This window comes from Phoenix dactylifera, chromosome 2 (assembly GCF_051530095.1).
Source record: "Phoenix dactylifera cultivar Ajwa chromosome 2, Ajwa_hap1_PhDact_Kaust_v1.1, whole genome shotgun sequence".
Taxonomy (NCBI): Eukaryota; Viridiplantae; Streptophyta; class Magnoliopsida; order Arecales; family Arecaceae; genus Phoenix; species Phoenix dactylifera.
This window is the reverse complement of record NC_143191.1, coordinates 57,728,982-57,745,970: the sequence shown is the minus strand read 5'-3', so window position 1 is coordinate 57,745,970 and position 16,989 is coordinate 57,728,982. Positions and strand designations below refer to the sequence as shown.

The 16,989-nt window shown below is 38.6% G+C and overlaps 2 protein-coding genes across 2 annotated transcripts in view; one reads left to right on the top strand and one right to left on the bottom strand.

Annotated features, from left to right (window-relative positions):
• The window catches only part of LOC103699428 (uncharacterized), a 49,305-nt gene that overhangs the window by 4,973 nt on the left and 27,343 nt on the right, over positions 1–16,989 (bottom strand). The gene's annotated exons all lie outside the window — the stretch shown is intronic.
• LOC149768468 (uncharacterized) lies at positions 2,803–15,026 on the top strand. The gene is made up of 8 exons (XM_089929297.1): positions 2,803–3,378; positions 3,551–5,787; positions 6,223–6,289; positions 6,436–7,548; positions 7,695–8,202; positions 8,287–8,438; positions 12,272–12,403; positions 14,543–15,026. The coding sequence occupies exons 1-7, from the start codon at positions 3,031–3,033 to the stop codon at positions 12,383–12,385; spliced, it is 4,539 nt and encodes a 1,512-aa protein (XP_089785423.1). The 5' UTR covers positions 2,803–3,030; the 3' UTR covers positions 12,386–12,403; positions 14,543–15,026.

Here is a 16,989-nt window from a genome sequence, read left to right as displayed (position 1 = left end):
AATCAATGATTTTTTTAAGTTAATGCAATGTCATTAGGTTGTACTGATTAAATGAGCAAGCAAAATTTTTTTTATTTTTTTTATATTTACTATTTTCTTATTTTTTTAATATTTAAATTTTTATATAGCAATAACTTGAATATAAACTAAAACTAATCCTTATACGTCAGTCAATCTCCGAATGCCCGTTGAATAAGCTCTGAAGATTACTCCGTGAGGAGCCCCAATAAAGGTATGATAACCTCGGGGGATTGCACCCTATCAATTACTAGCAAAAATAATATTTTTTTAAAAAAATTTAATTAATTTTTTTAACCCATTTTTTTAATTCAAATTTCAAATTTCGAATCACAGAATTCAAATTTTGAATTTAAATTTTTGAATTTTTTTTGAATTTTGGAAATTTTTTCAATTTTTTTAATTTTCTTTTTTTTTATTTTAATTTTTTTTTACTTTTTTTGAAAAAAAGAAAAAACTTTAAATTTTGAATTTCTAATTTCAGAATTTAATAACTACGAAATTATTAACTAGAAATTATCAAAATAAGAAAAATTAATAAAAATAAAAATAAAAACTTACTATCGGAGTGCGTTCACTCCGGGCATCCAAAATTTGATTTGATCTTCGTGATCGTTCTTGCTTCTCGATTTGCCTCCCCGGCAACGGTGCCAAAATTTTGTTGTGCGATTCCTGTTTACTTAAAAATACGCTAGACAGATCGTTGTTAGAACCGACAAACAAAGTTTAAATTAATTTAACTCTTACCTGTTCTACTCGAAGAATAGCTGTTGTAAGAGGTCGATCCACAGGGAGGCGATTGGAGTTGCATAAAAATTAAAACGTTCACTCGGATTTAAAATCGATTTTTGAATGATAGAAGAAAAATATTATTTTGAGGATGTTGATGGATTCTCTAGTCTACCGGAGAATATTTTTTAATTGAAATTAACTAAAAGACAGGTATTTAAATTCGAAAAGCATTTATTTAATTAATCAAAGAAGAATTTTGGCATAAATTAAAATAGACAACACTAGGGAGATTGAAGCTTGGAACATAAGTTTTATAAAAGAAAATTAAATATATTGCATCAAAGAAAAATTTAAAAGATTGCATAATTTGAAGAACATAAATTAAAAACAACAGAAATTACAACTTTAGCATGAATAAAACTAAAAACCCCAAAACTCTTAATAAGACAACAAAAAAACTAAAAAAAAAGGGAACATGCTCTGTTTTCAAAAGAGAAAACAGAGCATTTCTCTTCTTCTTCCCCAAACCGAACTCTCCCCTGTTCCTTCTTGAACCAGCCCGCAGCGAGCTGAGATCTCTCCCCCCTGGTTCTTAGCCTCCACCGAGCACACCCTCCCTGCTTCTCCTCCGTTCTTCTTATAGGCTCTTGGAGACATGTTGAAATGGTTCGGGGGAACGGTGATCGCGGAGCTCGGATGCGGCGTCGGAGGCTGCGGGATCGACGGGAGGAGCTGGCAGCGACGCGAATGGAAGGCGCATGATCTGCAGAAGGATTTGGGACGCATGTGGAAGGTGAAGACGCGGATCCGGGCGCTGGAAGGAGGCGATCGCACGCGGATGAGGAAGGATGCTGGGGTGCTCTTGCCTTCTTTGGGTGTCGGATTGGAAGCGGAATTGACGGGGAGGAGCCGTTCACGGAAGAGCTGTGAGTCGGGCGTTGCTGGGATCACGGAAGAGCTGGCCCGGACGCTTGGATGCGGAGGAATCCGGGCGGGTTGATGGCGGGATCTGAGGTTTGGACGTGGTTGGGATGCTTAAAGATGGCTTGAGATGCGGACGGGCTGATGCGGAAGGGAGGCGCTGGGATCTTCCTTGCTGGGAGGGAGATAAATGCGGAGGAGGGGCTGATCCGAGGGTGCAAGGAAGGAAGGCACGGATGGCTGGGATCTGCCTTGCTTTGAGGGGGGATTTGATGCAGCTTGCTTATTTGGGAGGCTTGGAAGAGGGGCTGAAGCCGGAGGGAGCTGATCTGGATCATTGGATGCGGACACGGAGATGCTCGCGATGTTGTGTTGTATCGCGGGATGAAGTCAGGCAGGCCATGGAAGATGCTGGCTTGACTTGAGCTCGGGCTGCCGAGCATTGGGCTCAAACCTAATGTTAATTGGTTTCTTGGATTACTGCACTTAAACACAAATACCACGTTAATTAGTTAATTTTATTATTAATGATTAGCTAAAATACTAATTAAAATGGTCTGACGATTGCACTTTTGTGCTCTCATCACTCCTCTTCCTCCTCCTCCACGCCAGGGCTTCTCCACAAAAAACTATCCCCAAATCCATCTCTGACTTAAGCATCGGAGGGCCTTCGCTGGAACTCCCGGCCCAGGCTTTCTGCAGGTTCCTCGGAGGTAGCCGTCCGCCGCCACCATCTCCCGGAGACAGCCTTCTACTACCACCTGTGGCAGAAGAACCTCCCTTTGGTCTGCGATCACCCCCGGGTCCTATTTCCAGCAATAACATTTGGCGCTAGAGGAAGGGCCCGAGTCGTGATCATAAGGCTAAGTAGCAGAGGAGCTTCTAATACCTCCAGACAACGTGTACCAACTTCCGGCCGCTCAGTCCAGAACCCACCGCCGATGCCTCCTACGGGCCAAGCTCCGCAGATCCAGCCGCAACAGTTCGATGCGCTGGTACAACAAGTCCAGGCGTTGACTGCCGCAGTCCAAGGCTTGCAACAGGCGGGGGTCCCTCCTGCGCCACCCCTGCCACTAGACATTATTTTGGGCTTACAGACGTTGGCACGATCTTCCGCAAAAAAATTAAACAATGGCATGATTATCAACTTGGCATCTATAAAATAGTATGCCGACATTGTCACCATGAGCAACTTGACATTTATAAAATAGTATTGTAAATTTGTAATACTATTTCCTCCGCGTCGACTTGACTCCGGTTCGCCCTTTTTGAGAAGGGGACGAGAAGGAAAGCCAAAGCCCTCTTTCCTCTTTGCCGTGTCTTATCCGAGCAGAGCAAAGAGGAAATCGAGGTTGTGCAATGGAGAGCGCTTTCCTATCTTCCATCGTATCAAAAACCAGCCAAGCAGTGAGCTGTGTTCGCAGATGGGCAGTCTCGCCGTCTTCATCATCGGATCCACGCAGCCATGTCTTGAAAGATCTGGAGAAGCTGGAGAGAACATTGAAGAGGATCCGGGCAGTGCTCCATGACGCGGAGGAGAGGGAGATACGAGAGGAATCCGTCAAGCTCTGGCTGAAGGAGCTTAAAGAAGTGGCTTATGAAGCAGACGACGTGCTGGACGAGTACCAGTACGAGGTACTGCGAGCCCAAGTGGAAGGCCGAGCTTCCCGCAACGGGAAGCGAGTGGAAGGGGACGATGCGAAAGAGGTTAGTGGTTCTCTTTCCACCATGGTGGTTTCAATTCCGGACGGCTTGGGGGATAGAAACGTCTGAAAAATTTAGTATTTTAAAGTATTTTAATCATCTAAAATTCAGGGGGTAAGGCTGGTTTATTTTTTAAAAGAAATTAAATCATTTTATAAATTTAAAACTCCAACAGGTTTCAATTCCAGACGGCATGGGGGATAGAATCAGGGACATCAGGGAGAGGTTCGATGAGATCTCGCAGGATCGGGAACGCCTCCGTTTAAGAGAGGGAGATGGAGAGCGACGGGTCCTCGAAGCTCCGTACCCAGCACCAACCAGCCACAAGATGGATGAGTCGGCTTTTTATGAAAGGGAGCGCGACAAGCAGGAGGTAATTAATTTGTTGTTTTCAGACGGTGTGGGAAATGGTATCTCCGTGGTTCCGATTGTCGGCATGGGGGGACTGGGAAAAACCACCATCGCTCAGCTGGTCTACAACGACTCCAAGGTAAAAGAAAAATTTGATTTGACTGGATGGGTCTGTGTATCTGATGATTTCGATGTTAAAAGGCTAGCGAAGGACATCATTGAGTCTTTTACTAAAAATCAATGTCATCTTGCACAACTAAGCACACTTCAAGATACTCTCGAGAAGAAGGTGAAGGGAAAGAAAGTGTTGCTCGTGCTCGACGATGTATGGAATGAGCAACAAAGCTATTGGGAGTCCTTAAGAAACCCCTTTGTTGGTGCAGAAACAGTAAGAATTATCGTGACCTGTAGGAATGATTCGGTCGCCGAAATCATGCAGACAGTGCGCCCTTATCATCCTCGCTGCTTGTCTCCAGAGCAGTCTTGGTCATTATTCAGGCATTATGCATTTCGTGGTCGGAACCTTGAAGAACAAGTACGATTGACGGATATGGGTAAGCAGATTGTCGAGAAGTGTTCCGGTTTACCATTGGCTGTGAAGTCAATTGGAAGCCTTCTGAGATACACGGCAGATGAAGATAGCTGGATGGATGTCATGCAAAGTGATGTATGGGAAATCGATGAGAATAATGAGATTTTGCCAGCTCTTAGATTAAGCTATAGTCGCATGCCAGCACATCTAAAACCTTGTTTCGTTTATTGTTCCATGTTTCCAAAGGATTATGTGTTTGACAAAGATGAATTAGTCCGATTGTGGATGGCGCAAGGTTACATCCAAACATCTCGAGGTACAAGAAGACTCGAAGACATTGGCAATGAATACTTCATTGACTTACAGAGAAGATCGTTCTTCGATTCTCATTGGTCTAATTTTAAGATGCATGATATGATACATGATCTAGCGAAATCTATTGCAGGAAATGAGTGCTGGGCAATTGTGGATAAGAAGCTACCGAGTCTCCCCAATGAGGTTCGCCATTTATATGTGAAAGATCGAGAGGAATTTGTGAAATCACTGCGCTCATATAATTTTAGCACCTTACGGACCTTGTTAAAACCGTATTCGCCTAGATTTCCAACAGTGATCCAAGAATTAATGCTACTAAGATTTTTACGGACTCTAGAATTTTGTTGGGAAAGAAAACATGAGATCCCAGATTTTTTCGGGCACCTGAAGCACCTGCGCAACTTATATATCATTTCCTACTATAGTGAGAAGTTCCCTGATTCAGTATGCCTCCTTTATCACCTGCAGATATTGGTACTTGATTGCAAGAGTCTTGTAGAGTTACCAGATGAACTAGGTAACCTTACTAACCTCAGATACTTTAAATTGTTCATACATTTTATTAAAAGGCTGCCTGGAACAGTTTGTCAGCTCCGCAACCTGCAGACATTGGTACTTGATTGCCCACATCTTGCAGAGTTACCAGATGACCTAGGCAATTGTACCAACCTACGATACTTACATATCACATCCAACAAAATTGAGAAGCTCCCTAAATCAATATGCCTCCTTTATAACCTACAGGCAATGGAACTTGACTGTCAGAATCTTGCAGAGTTACCATATGGCCTAGGCAACCTTACCAACCTCCACCACCTACAAATTGCGAACAGGGTAATTCTTTGCCTGCCAGCTGGGATCGGAAAACTAACAAAACTTCAGATCTTTCTTGGATGTTATAAAGTGCAGGGTGGGATAGGAGTGCTGAAGGACTTCATGAATCTCCAAGGATTTCTCAGCATCTCAGGGCTCAGAAACTTGGTAAACATAGAGAATGCCAAGGATGCTGGTCTTAAACATAAGCATAAACTTAAGGAGTTGTTTCTATATTGGAATGCGGTCGACTGCAAAAATGATCCGTATCATAACAGAGGACTACATCTAGAAGCTTTTTCAGAGGAAAATAAGGATATTCCAGCAGATGAAAAAAGGGAGGAAGCCATGCTCGAGTATCTCCAACCTCACGCCAACCTCGAAATTTTGTCAATACAAGGGTATGGTGGTTCCAAATTTCCAAAATGGGTGGGAGATCCTTTCTCCTTTGGATCACTTAAAAATTTCACTATAGAGAATTGTAAAAAAATAAGCTCTCTTGATCTATACATTCATGAGTCTCTTGGAAATCTGGACGTACCCATCTCAACATCCATGCTTGAGAGTGTGGACATTTCTGGTTGCCTGCAACTCACATCCATAGCAGGGCTGCATCATCTCCATTTGCTTAAATATCTGAAAATATACAATTGTCCTCAACTCCGGCTTTTATCCGAGGAAGGACTGCCATCCAATGTTCGACATTTGCATATTGGGGAGTGCCAGCAATTGACATTAGTGTTGCAAAGCATTACTTATCTCAATGAATTAATTATACAAAATTGCCCTAAACTTAATATAATGGCAAAAGATCAGCTCTCATCTTTGCCTTTCAGAGTGCAAATTATTGATTACCCTGGATTGAGTAACTGGTGCCAAGTACAAAAAATCAACTGCATTCAGGTACCTTCCATCCTAAATTTGAAGTTCTTCAATTGATCACTTGAAGACTCACACAATTGTACATTCTCAGATTATTTGTTTTAAAGCTTCTGTATGAAACTCATGCACAAACAAAGTTCTCTGATTCTCTTTTGCTGATGTACCAGGTCGCTTCAGGAAACAAGCTGACAATATCGAACACATGGGAGAACATAATGCATGCATTTGATGATTTGACATCCGTTGAGCATTTTTGCTTCAGTAATTCTTGGAAACTCTTTCAAGAATTATCCATATTTGAAGAGCTAACCATATGGGATTGCACAGACATCCCACTATATTGGTGGCCCAAACTCGCATCTCTTCGAAGCTTGGTTATAAAGAACTGTCATGGAGTCCAAGTCTGGGAAGATAAACTGGTCCCATCCATGCTCAAGTCCTTGTTGGTTGATAGTTGTGAGGAGCTAACATTTTTGCTATTGGTGCACCAGAACCGATATGCATTTGAGGAGCTGCAGCTTGTGAATTGCCCTAAGCTCGAACGGGTGGAAGGGCTGAATTTTCTTTTCCACATAAAAATCTTAAGAATAGAACGATGCCCTCGACTTCGCCTTCCACAAGATGATTTGCCCCATCTCATATTTCTTCGAAGCTTGGTTATAAAGGATTGTCCGGGAGTCCGAGTCTTGCAAGATAGACTGCTCCCATCCACGCTCGAGTCCTTGGTGGTTGATAGTTATGAGGAGCTAACATTTTTGCAGTTGGCACAGCAGAACCGATATGCATTTGAGGAGCTGCAGCTTGTCAATTGCTCTAAACTCGAACGGGTGGAAGGACTGAATTACTTTTTCCTCCTAAAAAACTTAAGAATAGAACGATGCCCTCGACTTCAGCTTCCACAAGATGATCTGCCCCAGCTCATATTTCTTCGAAGCTTGGTAATAAAGGACTGTCCAGGAGTCCGAGTCTTGCAAAATAGACTGCTCCCATCCACTCTCGAGTCCTTGGTGGTTGATAGTTGTGAGGACCTAACATTTCTGTGGTTGGCACAGCAGAACCAATATGCATTTGAGGAGTTGCAGCTTATAAATTGCCCTAAGCTCGAATGGGTGGAAGGGCTGAATTGCCTTTTTCTCACAAAAATCTTAAGAATAGAACGATGCCCTCGACTCCGGCTTCCACAAGATGATCGGCTCTCATCTATGCCTTACACAGTGAAAATTGTTGATTGCCTTGGATTGAGTAATTGGTGCCAAATACAAAGAATCAATTGCATTCAGGTACACTTCATCCTAAATTTGAAGTGCTCCAATTGACCACTTGAAGACTTATACAATCGGATATTCTTAGATTGTTTGTTTTAATTCTTCTGTATGAAACACATGCACCAACAGAGTTCTCTGATTCTCTTTTGCTAATGTACCAGGTCGCTTCAGGCAACAAGCTGACTACATCAAACACATGGGAGAACATAATGCATGGGTTTGATGATTTGACATCCGTTGAGCATCTTTGTTTCAGTAATTCTTGGGAACTCTTTCTGCGAAGAGACTCCATATCCGTACTTGAAGAGCTAACCATATGGGGTTGCACAAAAATCCCACCACTACGGTGCCTGCCCAACCTCACATCTCTTCGAAGCTTGGTTATAAAGGACTGTCCTGGAGTCCGAGTCATGGAAGATAAATTGTTCCCATCCACGCTCAAGTTCTTGGTGGTTGATAGTTGTGAGGGCCTAACATTTTTGATGTTGGCGCAGCAGAACCGATATAAATTTGAGGAGCTGCAGCTTGTGAATTGCCCCAAGCTCATATGGGTGGAAGGACTGAATTGCCTTTTCTTCCCAAAAATCTTAAGAATAGACCGATGCCCTCAACTCCAGTTTCCACAAGATGATCGACAAACATCTATTCCTCCACATGTCGAAATTGCAGGTAGCTATAGTTGCATTTTGGCCAATTGCCAAATTAATAATTATACTGGCACCAACTGCTCTGTTTCTTTATATGTCTTTGCAGAGGAAACAGAGAACAAAGAAACAATTGATGATGGAACCAAGGAGAAACAAGTGTTGGATTGTGTGATGATTGAGCATGCTAACAGTGCTGTATCTTCAATGTTTGATGTCGCAGATGATTGCAGCATGGGATGTTGCAGCTCACAGCCCCTGGTACAAATCACTGCAGAACCATTGTTATGGATCAGCACAGCCCTATTAAATCCATTCTGAATCTTGTAACTAAGGATTTAAGGCAAGATTATTTATAAACCTACATAGAGACCTACCTGGTTAAGGGTCTAGATCATGAATTATCTATTTTTAAAGAGCTTGTAAGAAAAATTATATATACATATAGAAAATACATGGAAGTTATTAATATTGACATTTTAAACAATAAAGCTTTGAAAATATCATAAAGAATAAAATAGCATATATTAATTTTCATTCTTTTATCAAAGAGAAAAGGGTTTTTATAAAAAATAGAGAATATACATCAAATGATACTTAAGGATAGATAAAATAAACTACTTATAATATAAAGCAATAATCATGTTGTAGACTAGTGGGTGAAGGCTTGCCATTCAAACCAGACAACGTTGGCTTGAATCTTCGGTTATACAATTTATTTTATGATTTTTTTACCAAATACTTGGATCTAGATTGGAAAAATAGTTAAAAACAAAATCTATAAATAGATATCCAAATTTGGATCCGGATATGATAAGATATCAAAATTTTTAATTTTAATCTGATCCGATTTGGATACGAAAATGGTGCTGTCAGATTATATTGGACCTGTTTCCAGCCTTACTCTAAAGCTTGTATGTTTGGTATATTGCTTCTTGAAGATGGAAGTCCAATACTCTTTTTCTCACTTTTGGGGCAACCCTGCAATGTTTCTCTAACTTTTTTTTAATCTTTTCCCTTGTGTGCAGTTTTTTTTTCCTAGTTGTTAGAAATTTTCTCTTGCTGCTTATTTTGAGTAAGAGCATAAAATTAGTGACATATAGAGATAAGCACATAACTAGTAAGAGAAGCCGATATTTAAATCCTTGGTCAACATTAACCAAGTTTGATTGCTGTCATCTTCCTTAAAGTCTGTTTCTTGTCCAACTTGATTGTTTATTTCTTGGCCTGGCATTACTTCTTTTTTATTTTTTGGGAAATGATCTTGGCATCAACTCCTAGATGATCTTAACTGGTAGCAGCATGCAAAGGGAGTGGTTTCGCACATAGTCAACAGTAATATAGTAGGTTCAGGCCAGAAGCATCTTTATGTGCGCCTTTTTCATTGTTGTGGTTGTGTTTGCTGAGAACTAAGGTTTATAAAAAGGACTTATAGCTTTCATTGCTACATGCGGTGTCTTATAGCTTGCAAATTGATGATAACACAAGCAATCTGTTTTTGGGTCATGACACACATATACAAGGCATGAGTACGCCTTGATTGTCACATGCCTATATATAGGTCAGAAATGTTAGGCATTCTTTTGAACCCATTCATGAGGAACTATTAGTCGTTTAAGCCCCACTAGCACCAAATCCAATTTGAGCAGCTAGTTGTTCATAGTAAGTGACAAAACCTACCAATGAGTAATGAGATTCTAAATTACAGGCAGTACATGAGCTTGGCAAGATATGAAAGAAACTTGGAATAACTTTAGAGATAGTCCTAAATTAGAATACTTGATGAATGAGGATCCGTAAATCCGACTCTAAATAGTTGGGAAAAGGCTTGATGATTATAATGATTATGACATCTAGATGTCTGTAATAATCAATGCTACAAGAATTTAGAACTTATCAAAATTTGTTAGCAGACATCTACAAGTATACATTTGACAAGCGTGGATCTTAGGATTGGTCTTAGAACAACTGATATTCTAGGTGTCATGTCATGTGTGTGCATTGATCTTTTCTTTTCTTTTCTTTTCTTTTTCCCCAGCATTTTGCAAACCAGAACAATAGTCAAGAGAGGCGAGCTTGTCTTATATTAACTAAACTTATGTAGGTACCAAACCACTGTTCAATATTCCTTAAACACGAAAAGAACTTACATTAAAAGAAGAAATCAGAATTGATACCAAGGACTGCTACCTTCTCAGAAATCCATGAAAAACAAGATAGAAAGGCAGGCATATGATGCCAACTTTGAATTGGAAAAAGATGCACTGCCAATTACATTCTGGGCAGAATGTCATAGATAATGTGTTCCAATCTTGAACCCATCCATGGTTTCCTGCAAATCATTTTGTTCTAGGGAAGATGATTGCCTCCTCAAGGATAAGGGCGAACAGAAATGTACGTTATGCTGCTTCTCTTCTGAACATGGAAGATGTATACTTACTGGGTCCCATTCTGTGACAATATGTATATTTTTCCTCTGACATAATAAGACGCACCACTCATCCTAACTTAGTTACCTACATGCCATAGAGCTACTGCCCCAGTTGCATAGCAAATCTCAAGTTGATTGGGCAAGGGATTCTATTTGCAAGAAAAAGTCTCTTTTCTTTTGGAACAATTTTCAAAAACAGGAATCCATTTTTCAAGGACAGGTTGGTTTAGCAAGACTTGTCCAACTCGCATGGACAAGAAAAGAGAAGCAACTTATAGCCCCTTTAGCCATTTCTTAATTTTAGCTTCAGCTTGACCTCCCAATAAGTGATGTAATAGGACCTAACCCATCAATAGTACTACTTTTTTTTTTTTTGACCAAAAGAGTACTACTAAATTCTTTGTTACATTTGCTCAAACTATCATATTTTTGGCTTTAGAAATTAAGCTAAATCTTTTCTAGTTGCTATAAATGAGACACAAAACGTGATCAGAAAAACTTATTTTTAATAAATACGTATATGGATATGCATATTAAATGGATTCCAAAATTAACATCCATATTTGTTCTAAACAGATACGGATACAATTTAGAGTTAAGTGCATTTATAGTCATTTAGAACGGATATGGATATATGCTGGATATTATTTGTATCCATATTTTGATATCTTAATATAAATATAAGTCAAATACTATTTGGCTATAAATCAATTTTTTGGCAGAATTCAGTGATGAAAATTGATATCAATTTACATAGTCATAAAGGATAGGAATAGAATTTACCATGTAGATTGCAATGATACATAGATAACTAAGGATTTAAGGCATGATTATTCATAAACCTGCACAGAGACCTACCTTGTTAAGGGTCTAGATCATGAATTATCTATTTTGAAAGAGTTTGTAATAAAAGTTATGTATAGATATAGAAAATATATACAAGTTATTAATATTGACTTTTTAAACAATAAATCTTTGAAAATATCATAAAGAGTAAAATAAAATATATTTATTTTTTATTTTTCATCAAAGAGAAAAAGGTTTTTAATAAAAAATAAAGAACATGCAAGGAACATTACTTATGGATAGATAAAATAAATTACTTACATGAAGCAATAATCATGTTGTAGACTAGTGGTTGAAGGCTTGCCTTTCAAACTGGAGAATGTTGGCTTGAATCTTGGGTTGTACAATTTATTTTATTATTTTTTACAAAATACTAGGATCTAGATTGAAAAAATATTTAAAATCAAAATCTATAAATAGATATCCATATTCAGATCTGGATATGATTAGATATCAAATTTTTTAGTCTCTAATCCGATTTGAATACAGAAATGGTGCTGTCAAATTATATCAGACCTGTTTTCAACCCTACTCTAAAGCTTGTGTGTCTGGAATATTGCTTCTTGAAGATGGAAATCCAGTCTCAATACTTGTTTTCTCACTTCTGGGGCACCCTTGCAATGTTTCTCTAACTTTTTTTTAATCTTTTTCCTTGTGTGAAGCTTTTTTTTTCCTAGTTGTTAGAAATTTTCTCTAGCTACTTATTTTGAGTAAGAGCATATAATTAGTGAGATACAGAGATAAGCCCATAGCTAGAAAGTGAAACCAATGAAGGGCTCATACCTATGATTCTAATTCCGCAATCTTACTGTTCCAGCAGGCAAACAATAGTGTTGTATCTTCAATATCTGATGACGTAACTGATTGCAACATGGATCAATTCCTACAGCTTGGGTTCCTTTTTGGTTGCAGCTCGCAGTCCCCACTATAATACAATGCAAAACCATCGGTATGGATTGGAACAACCCTATTAAATCTATTTTCAAGTTTTTTTAACTAATAAAGAATTTTAAGTTTTTATTCTCTTTTCTTTTGATATAGAATTGAACATGTGCTGGCATGGCACACACACTGTGCCGGTTGGTGTCTGGCAAGGGTATGAGCACTGATATCTAAATCCCTGTCAACATTAACCAAATTGTTGTCATCTTCCTAAAATCTGTAATGTGTTAATACAAAATTAGTTTCTTCTCCAACTTGATTGTTTATTTATTGGAATCATCTTGGCATTAATTATTTTTTGTTTTTTTGTGAAAATGATCTTGGCCACTCTTCAAGATTCCTTAAGCACAGAAAGAACTTAGATTAAAAAAAGAAAACAAGACTGATACCAAGAACTATTACCCTCTCCACAATTCTTGAAAAACAAGATAGAAAGACAGATATATGATGCCCACATTGAATTGAAAAAAGATGCAATGCCAATTATATTCTAGGCAGAATGTCACAAATGAATATTTTCCATTCTTAACCCCATCTAGTAATTCCTGCACATCATTCTGTTGTAGGGAGGACATAATGTGATTATTCTGCTTCTCTTATGAATATCCAAGACGTATACTTACTGGGTCCCATTCTATAGCAAAATATATATTCTTCTTAAAACATAATGAGATGCACGATCAGATAGATGTGAAGCTAGTGGCTCAGTTGCATATCAGATCCCAAGTTGATTAGACAAGGCATTCTTTTTGTAAGAAGTCGTCCTTTTACCTTTGGAACAATTTTCAGAAAAAAGATCCCATTTTTTGAAGGACTGGTAGATTTAGCAAGACTTGTCCAATCTAGGCAGACAAGAGATAAGAGAAACAACTTATTGCCCTTTTGGCCATTTCATAATTTTATCTTCAGCTTGACCTTTCAATAAGTTATGTAATGGGAGCTAACACATCAAGAATACTACTATATTTTATTTTTTTTACCAAACAATAGAGTACTACTGAATTCACTTACGCATTTGCTGAAACTACTATATTTTCAGATTTAGAAATCAACCTGAATCTTTTCTAGTAGCTTTAGCTGAGGCACAAGATGTGATAAAAAAACTAATTTTGATAATATAAGGATCCAGTTTTTCATATATTCTATGACGTTTAAGCAGAACAATGTACAAGTAATCTCCACAAATAAAGATAAGAGGATATAAACATGTGGTCAAATGAAAGGTTGTATATATAGCCAACTGATTTAGCTAAGTGGCTGTTTGATATAACATGGTCTCAAGTTTTAGTTACCCAAATATTAGATACAATCACTACAAAATAGATCATATTTGATCAGGAGGGTCATAACCAAAATATGAGTTGGTGCTTCATGTCCTATACCACAGGAAAAAAGAGCCAAACCAAATAAGATGAGCATCTCTTGGGGGGAAAAAATGTTGAAATGGATGGATGTTAAATTGTAGAATAACATGAATTGTGTGCAGTGTTGGGTATGTAGATGTGTCTATTGAGAAACATTGTTAGAGTATCCGCATAAACAATGCAAAGGTGCATAAGAAAAAATTGAGGATAGCATGGTAAGAAGAGTAGCTAAGACAAGTTTAAAGGATCAATTACTAAACAATCATATTGACGAGCACTTGCTCGGCTAGCATCATCTCTTGCCATTTGGGCAAGAAGTCAGGAGTTCGATTTTGGTTGGAGTCAGCCCCCAAGGCTGTATAGGGTGGAAAAGGTGGGGAGTTAACTAGCCTCTACTGGTCTTGAGGGAAAAAAACACTAAATAGTCATGCCGTCTAAGCAAAAATAAATGGAAGGCTCCCATGATGTAAATGATAAAAATGAATGTCTTCTCTCAAAGAAAAAAAAAAGATACAAATGAATGTATAAGATACCATGTGTGACCGTGATATTGCTTCTTGAAGATGAAATTCTAGTCTCCATACCCTTTTTATTGACTTCTTGGGAAGCCCTTCAATGTTTCTCTAGCTATTTTTTCTTTTTTATTTTCTTCTCATGAAGTTCTTTTGTTGTTTTCTTACGACCAAAGGAAGAAACTTTCTCTTGCTGCTTATTTTGAGTAAAAGCACTTAATTAGTGAAATACAAAGATAAGCACATAACTAGAAAGAGAAACCAATGCAGGGGTCATACCTGGGGTTCTAATTCTGCAGTCTTCCATTTCCAGTGGGCAGACAAGGAGCTTTAGGCAATGTGAGAGGTTGTTGCTGTCAATCCACAATTACCTCCTCAAGAATGGATTTGAAGGGAAGACTTTCTTGGTGCAATGCTGTAAGTTATGCAAGGAATGGTTGGCAAATTTCTTACAGTTGTGTTATTGTTATGTTTGTTGTGTTGGATATTCATGAACTCTGGAGTTTTTATTAAGTAAATCTAACTCCCTAGGAGTCTATATACTCTATGATCTTCCAAATGTAACTCTTGCACTTTATGATCTTAGAATACTAGAGTATGGCATCCATGATGCATGTGGTCTCGCATATGCAGAGACATAGAGCTTTGTAATCGCACCCAACTGTAGAGTTTGCAGAACTCTGACCTTCTGTATGTAGTTGCTGTAAGACCTAATGTATCTGCAGCTTCGCTAATTAAGTGGAGTTTTCTGAGATGGGAATTTATCTATCCTGTTGCAACTGCCTCTAAGCAAAAACAAAGGAGCTTGAAAGCTTTATATGAATTGCTGCACTTAGTGCATCCTGAATGTATGAGGATAAACCATTATGGAGACTCACAGCAGGCCGAACATACCCAATGAGATCCTTGTATCATTTCATTAACAATAGTGGTGTTCTCTGCCCATATTAATAGTGCCATGTGGAAAGTGAATGCACCTAAAAAATCAAAATATTCTCTTGGTTGGCGCTCAAAAATTGATTACATAGAGTAGACGTTCTGAGAATAAAGGGATGGCAAGTTTCTTGCTTGTGTTCCCTCTATGATGGAGCTGGTGAGTGAGGGAGCCATTTGTTCCTGCATTGCTCTTATAGCGAGAGTATCTGGTTCGTGGTCAAGATTTGTCTGAAAATTAAAGATCATCCTCCATCCCTACTTTTCTTGTGGATGTCATATAGATTGATGAGAATCAAAAAAGATGCTTCAGGAGAGGATGGGATAAGTCAGTCTTGACCATTTAGTGGAATTTATGGAATGAACAAAATGCAAGAATTTTCCAGAGGAGAAGCCATCCCATGATTCATGGAAAGTACTCCTCTGCTTCAGTGCCCTGTTCAAGTTCCTTTTCTTCCATGTATTTCTTGTTTATTCCTTCTGCTTTATACTCTCTTCTTTCTCTCTATATTGAATGGTGGGAGGGGCCTCCCTTAGCCCCTCATTCCTTGTTCTTTAAAAAGGAGAAAAAAAAAAAGAAGCAGCCTACATATTCTAGATCTCTGCTCAAAAACTGCAGCTGAAGCCATCCCTGTCTTTGTGCATATTGTGTATCAGATGATTGTTTTTAGCCCACAGATTTACTAGTTAGACCTTTTCTTCATACACAATATATGCAGCGACCTTCTTGTCTGAGAAGTCCCAATGGACGAGAGTTCCTTATCAACAGACTTTATAGTGCTGCTAGTGCTGTTATATGTATTATATGCAGAAACAACCAAGAAATTTATTCCAGACCATATTCAGGCAATGCAGATATCTAAAGCTCCTATTTGGCAAAATGAAATATGTACGACAATGGAAAGGCCGAACGTAAAATGTAGCACACATGGAGAAATTCAATTCAAATGAATCCAAGGCATCCTTTCTCCGGAATAAAGGCAGGATATGTCAATGAAAATTCTGATAATCATGATGCAGAACCCAAACACAGCGTGCAACAGCCAAATCAGATGTCTCTGCCAAGTATTTCAAGTTGTGAAGCATAGGGAAATACCCAGTTAAATCATACAGGAGCCTGATCCTCCTTCCCCGTCACAACACCTCACAAAAAATGCCGAGTAGAGCCTGATAGGCTTTGGACATGTGCCAACATTATGGATGGTAATGTTGAGCATCCAAAAGCTACATGTGATGCAGTTCAGAAATGTCTATCTTCAAGTGAGGGACGTTCTGCAATAATGGCATCCTAGTGCAGGCACATACTGCTGCTCAGCGGTCTGTATTCTGCTGTTACCATTTGTTGTTAATGCCGCTTATTGCTTGTTTACAGGTATCAAGCTAAAATTATATTAAAGAAATCATGTTTGAATCATCTTGGTCTGGATGATATACTTTAGATTTTGCTTGTAGTAATAAATGTGAAGAAGTGGATTGTACTGCCATTATCTTCTGGTTGGTAGCCATCATCTTTTACTCTTAAAGCATCACCATTTCTCCACTGTTACAATGTGAAATTCACTCACAATTTTTAGATAGCAAGAAGTCGTTGGCTTGGTTGTTTCATTATTCACTGTATCTGTAAGTACTGGGAGTTCTGTAACAATTAGACTTTATGGTACATGGATATATGCGGTGGAAACTGGAAACAAAATCAGCAATGATTCACTTTGATTTTGGCCCTCAATATTCTAGCTGTCATCATTATTTACCTCTTAGAGGAGACTGCAGCTTTTTTTCCTCCT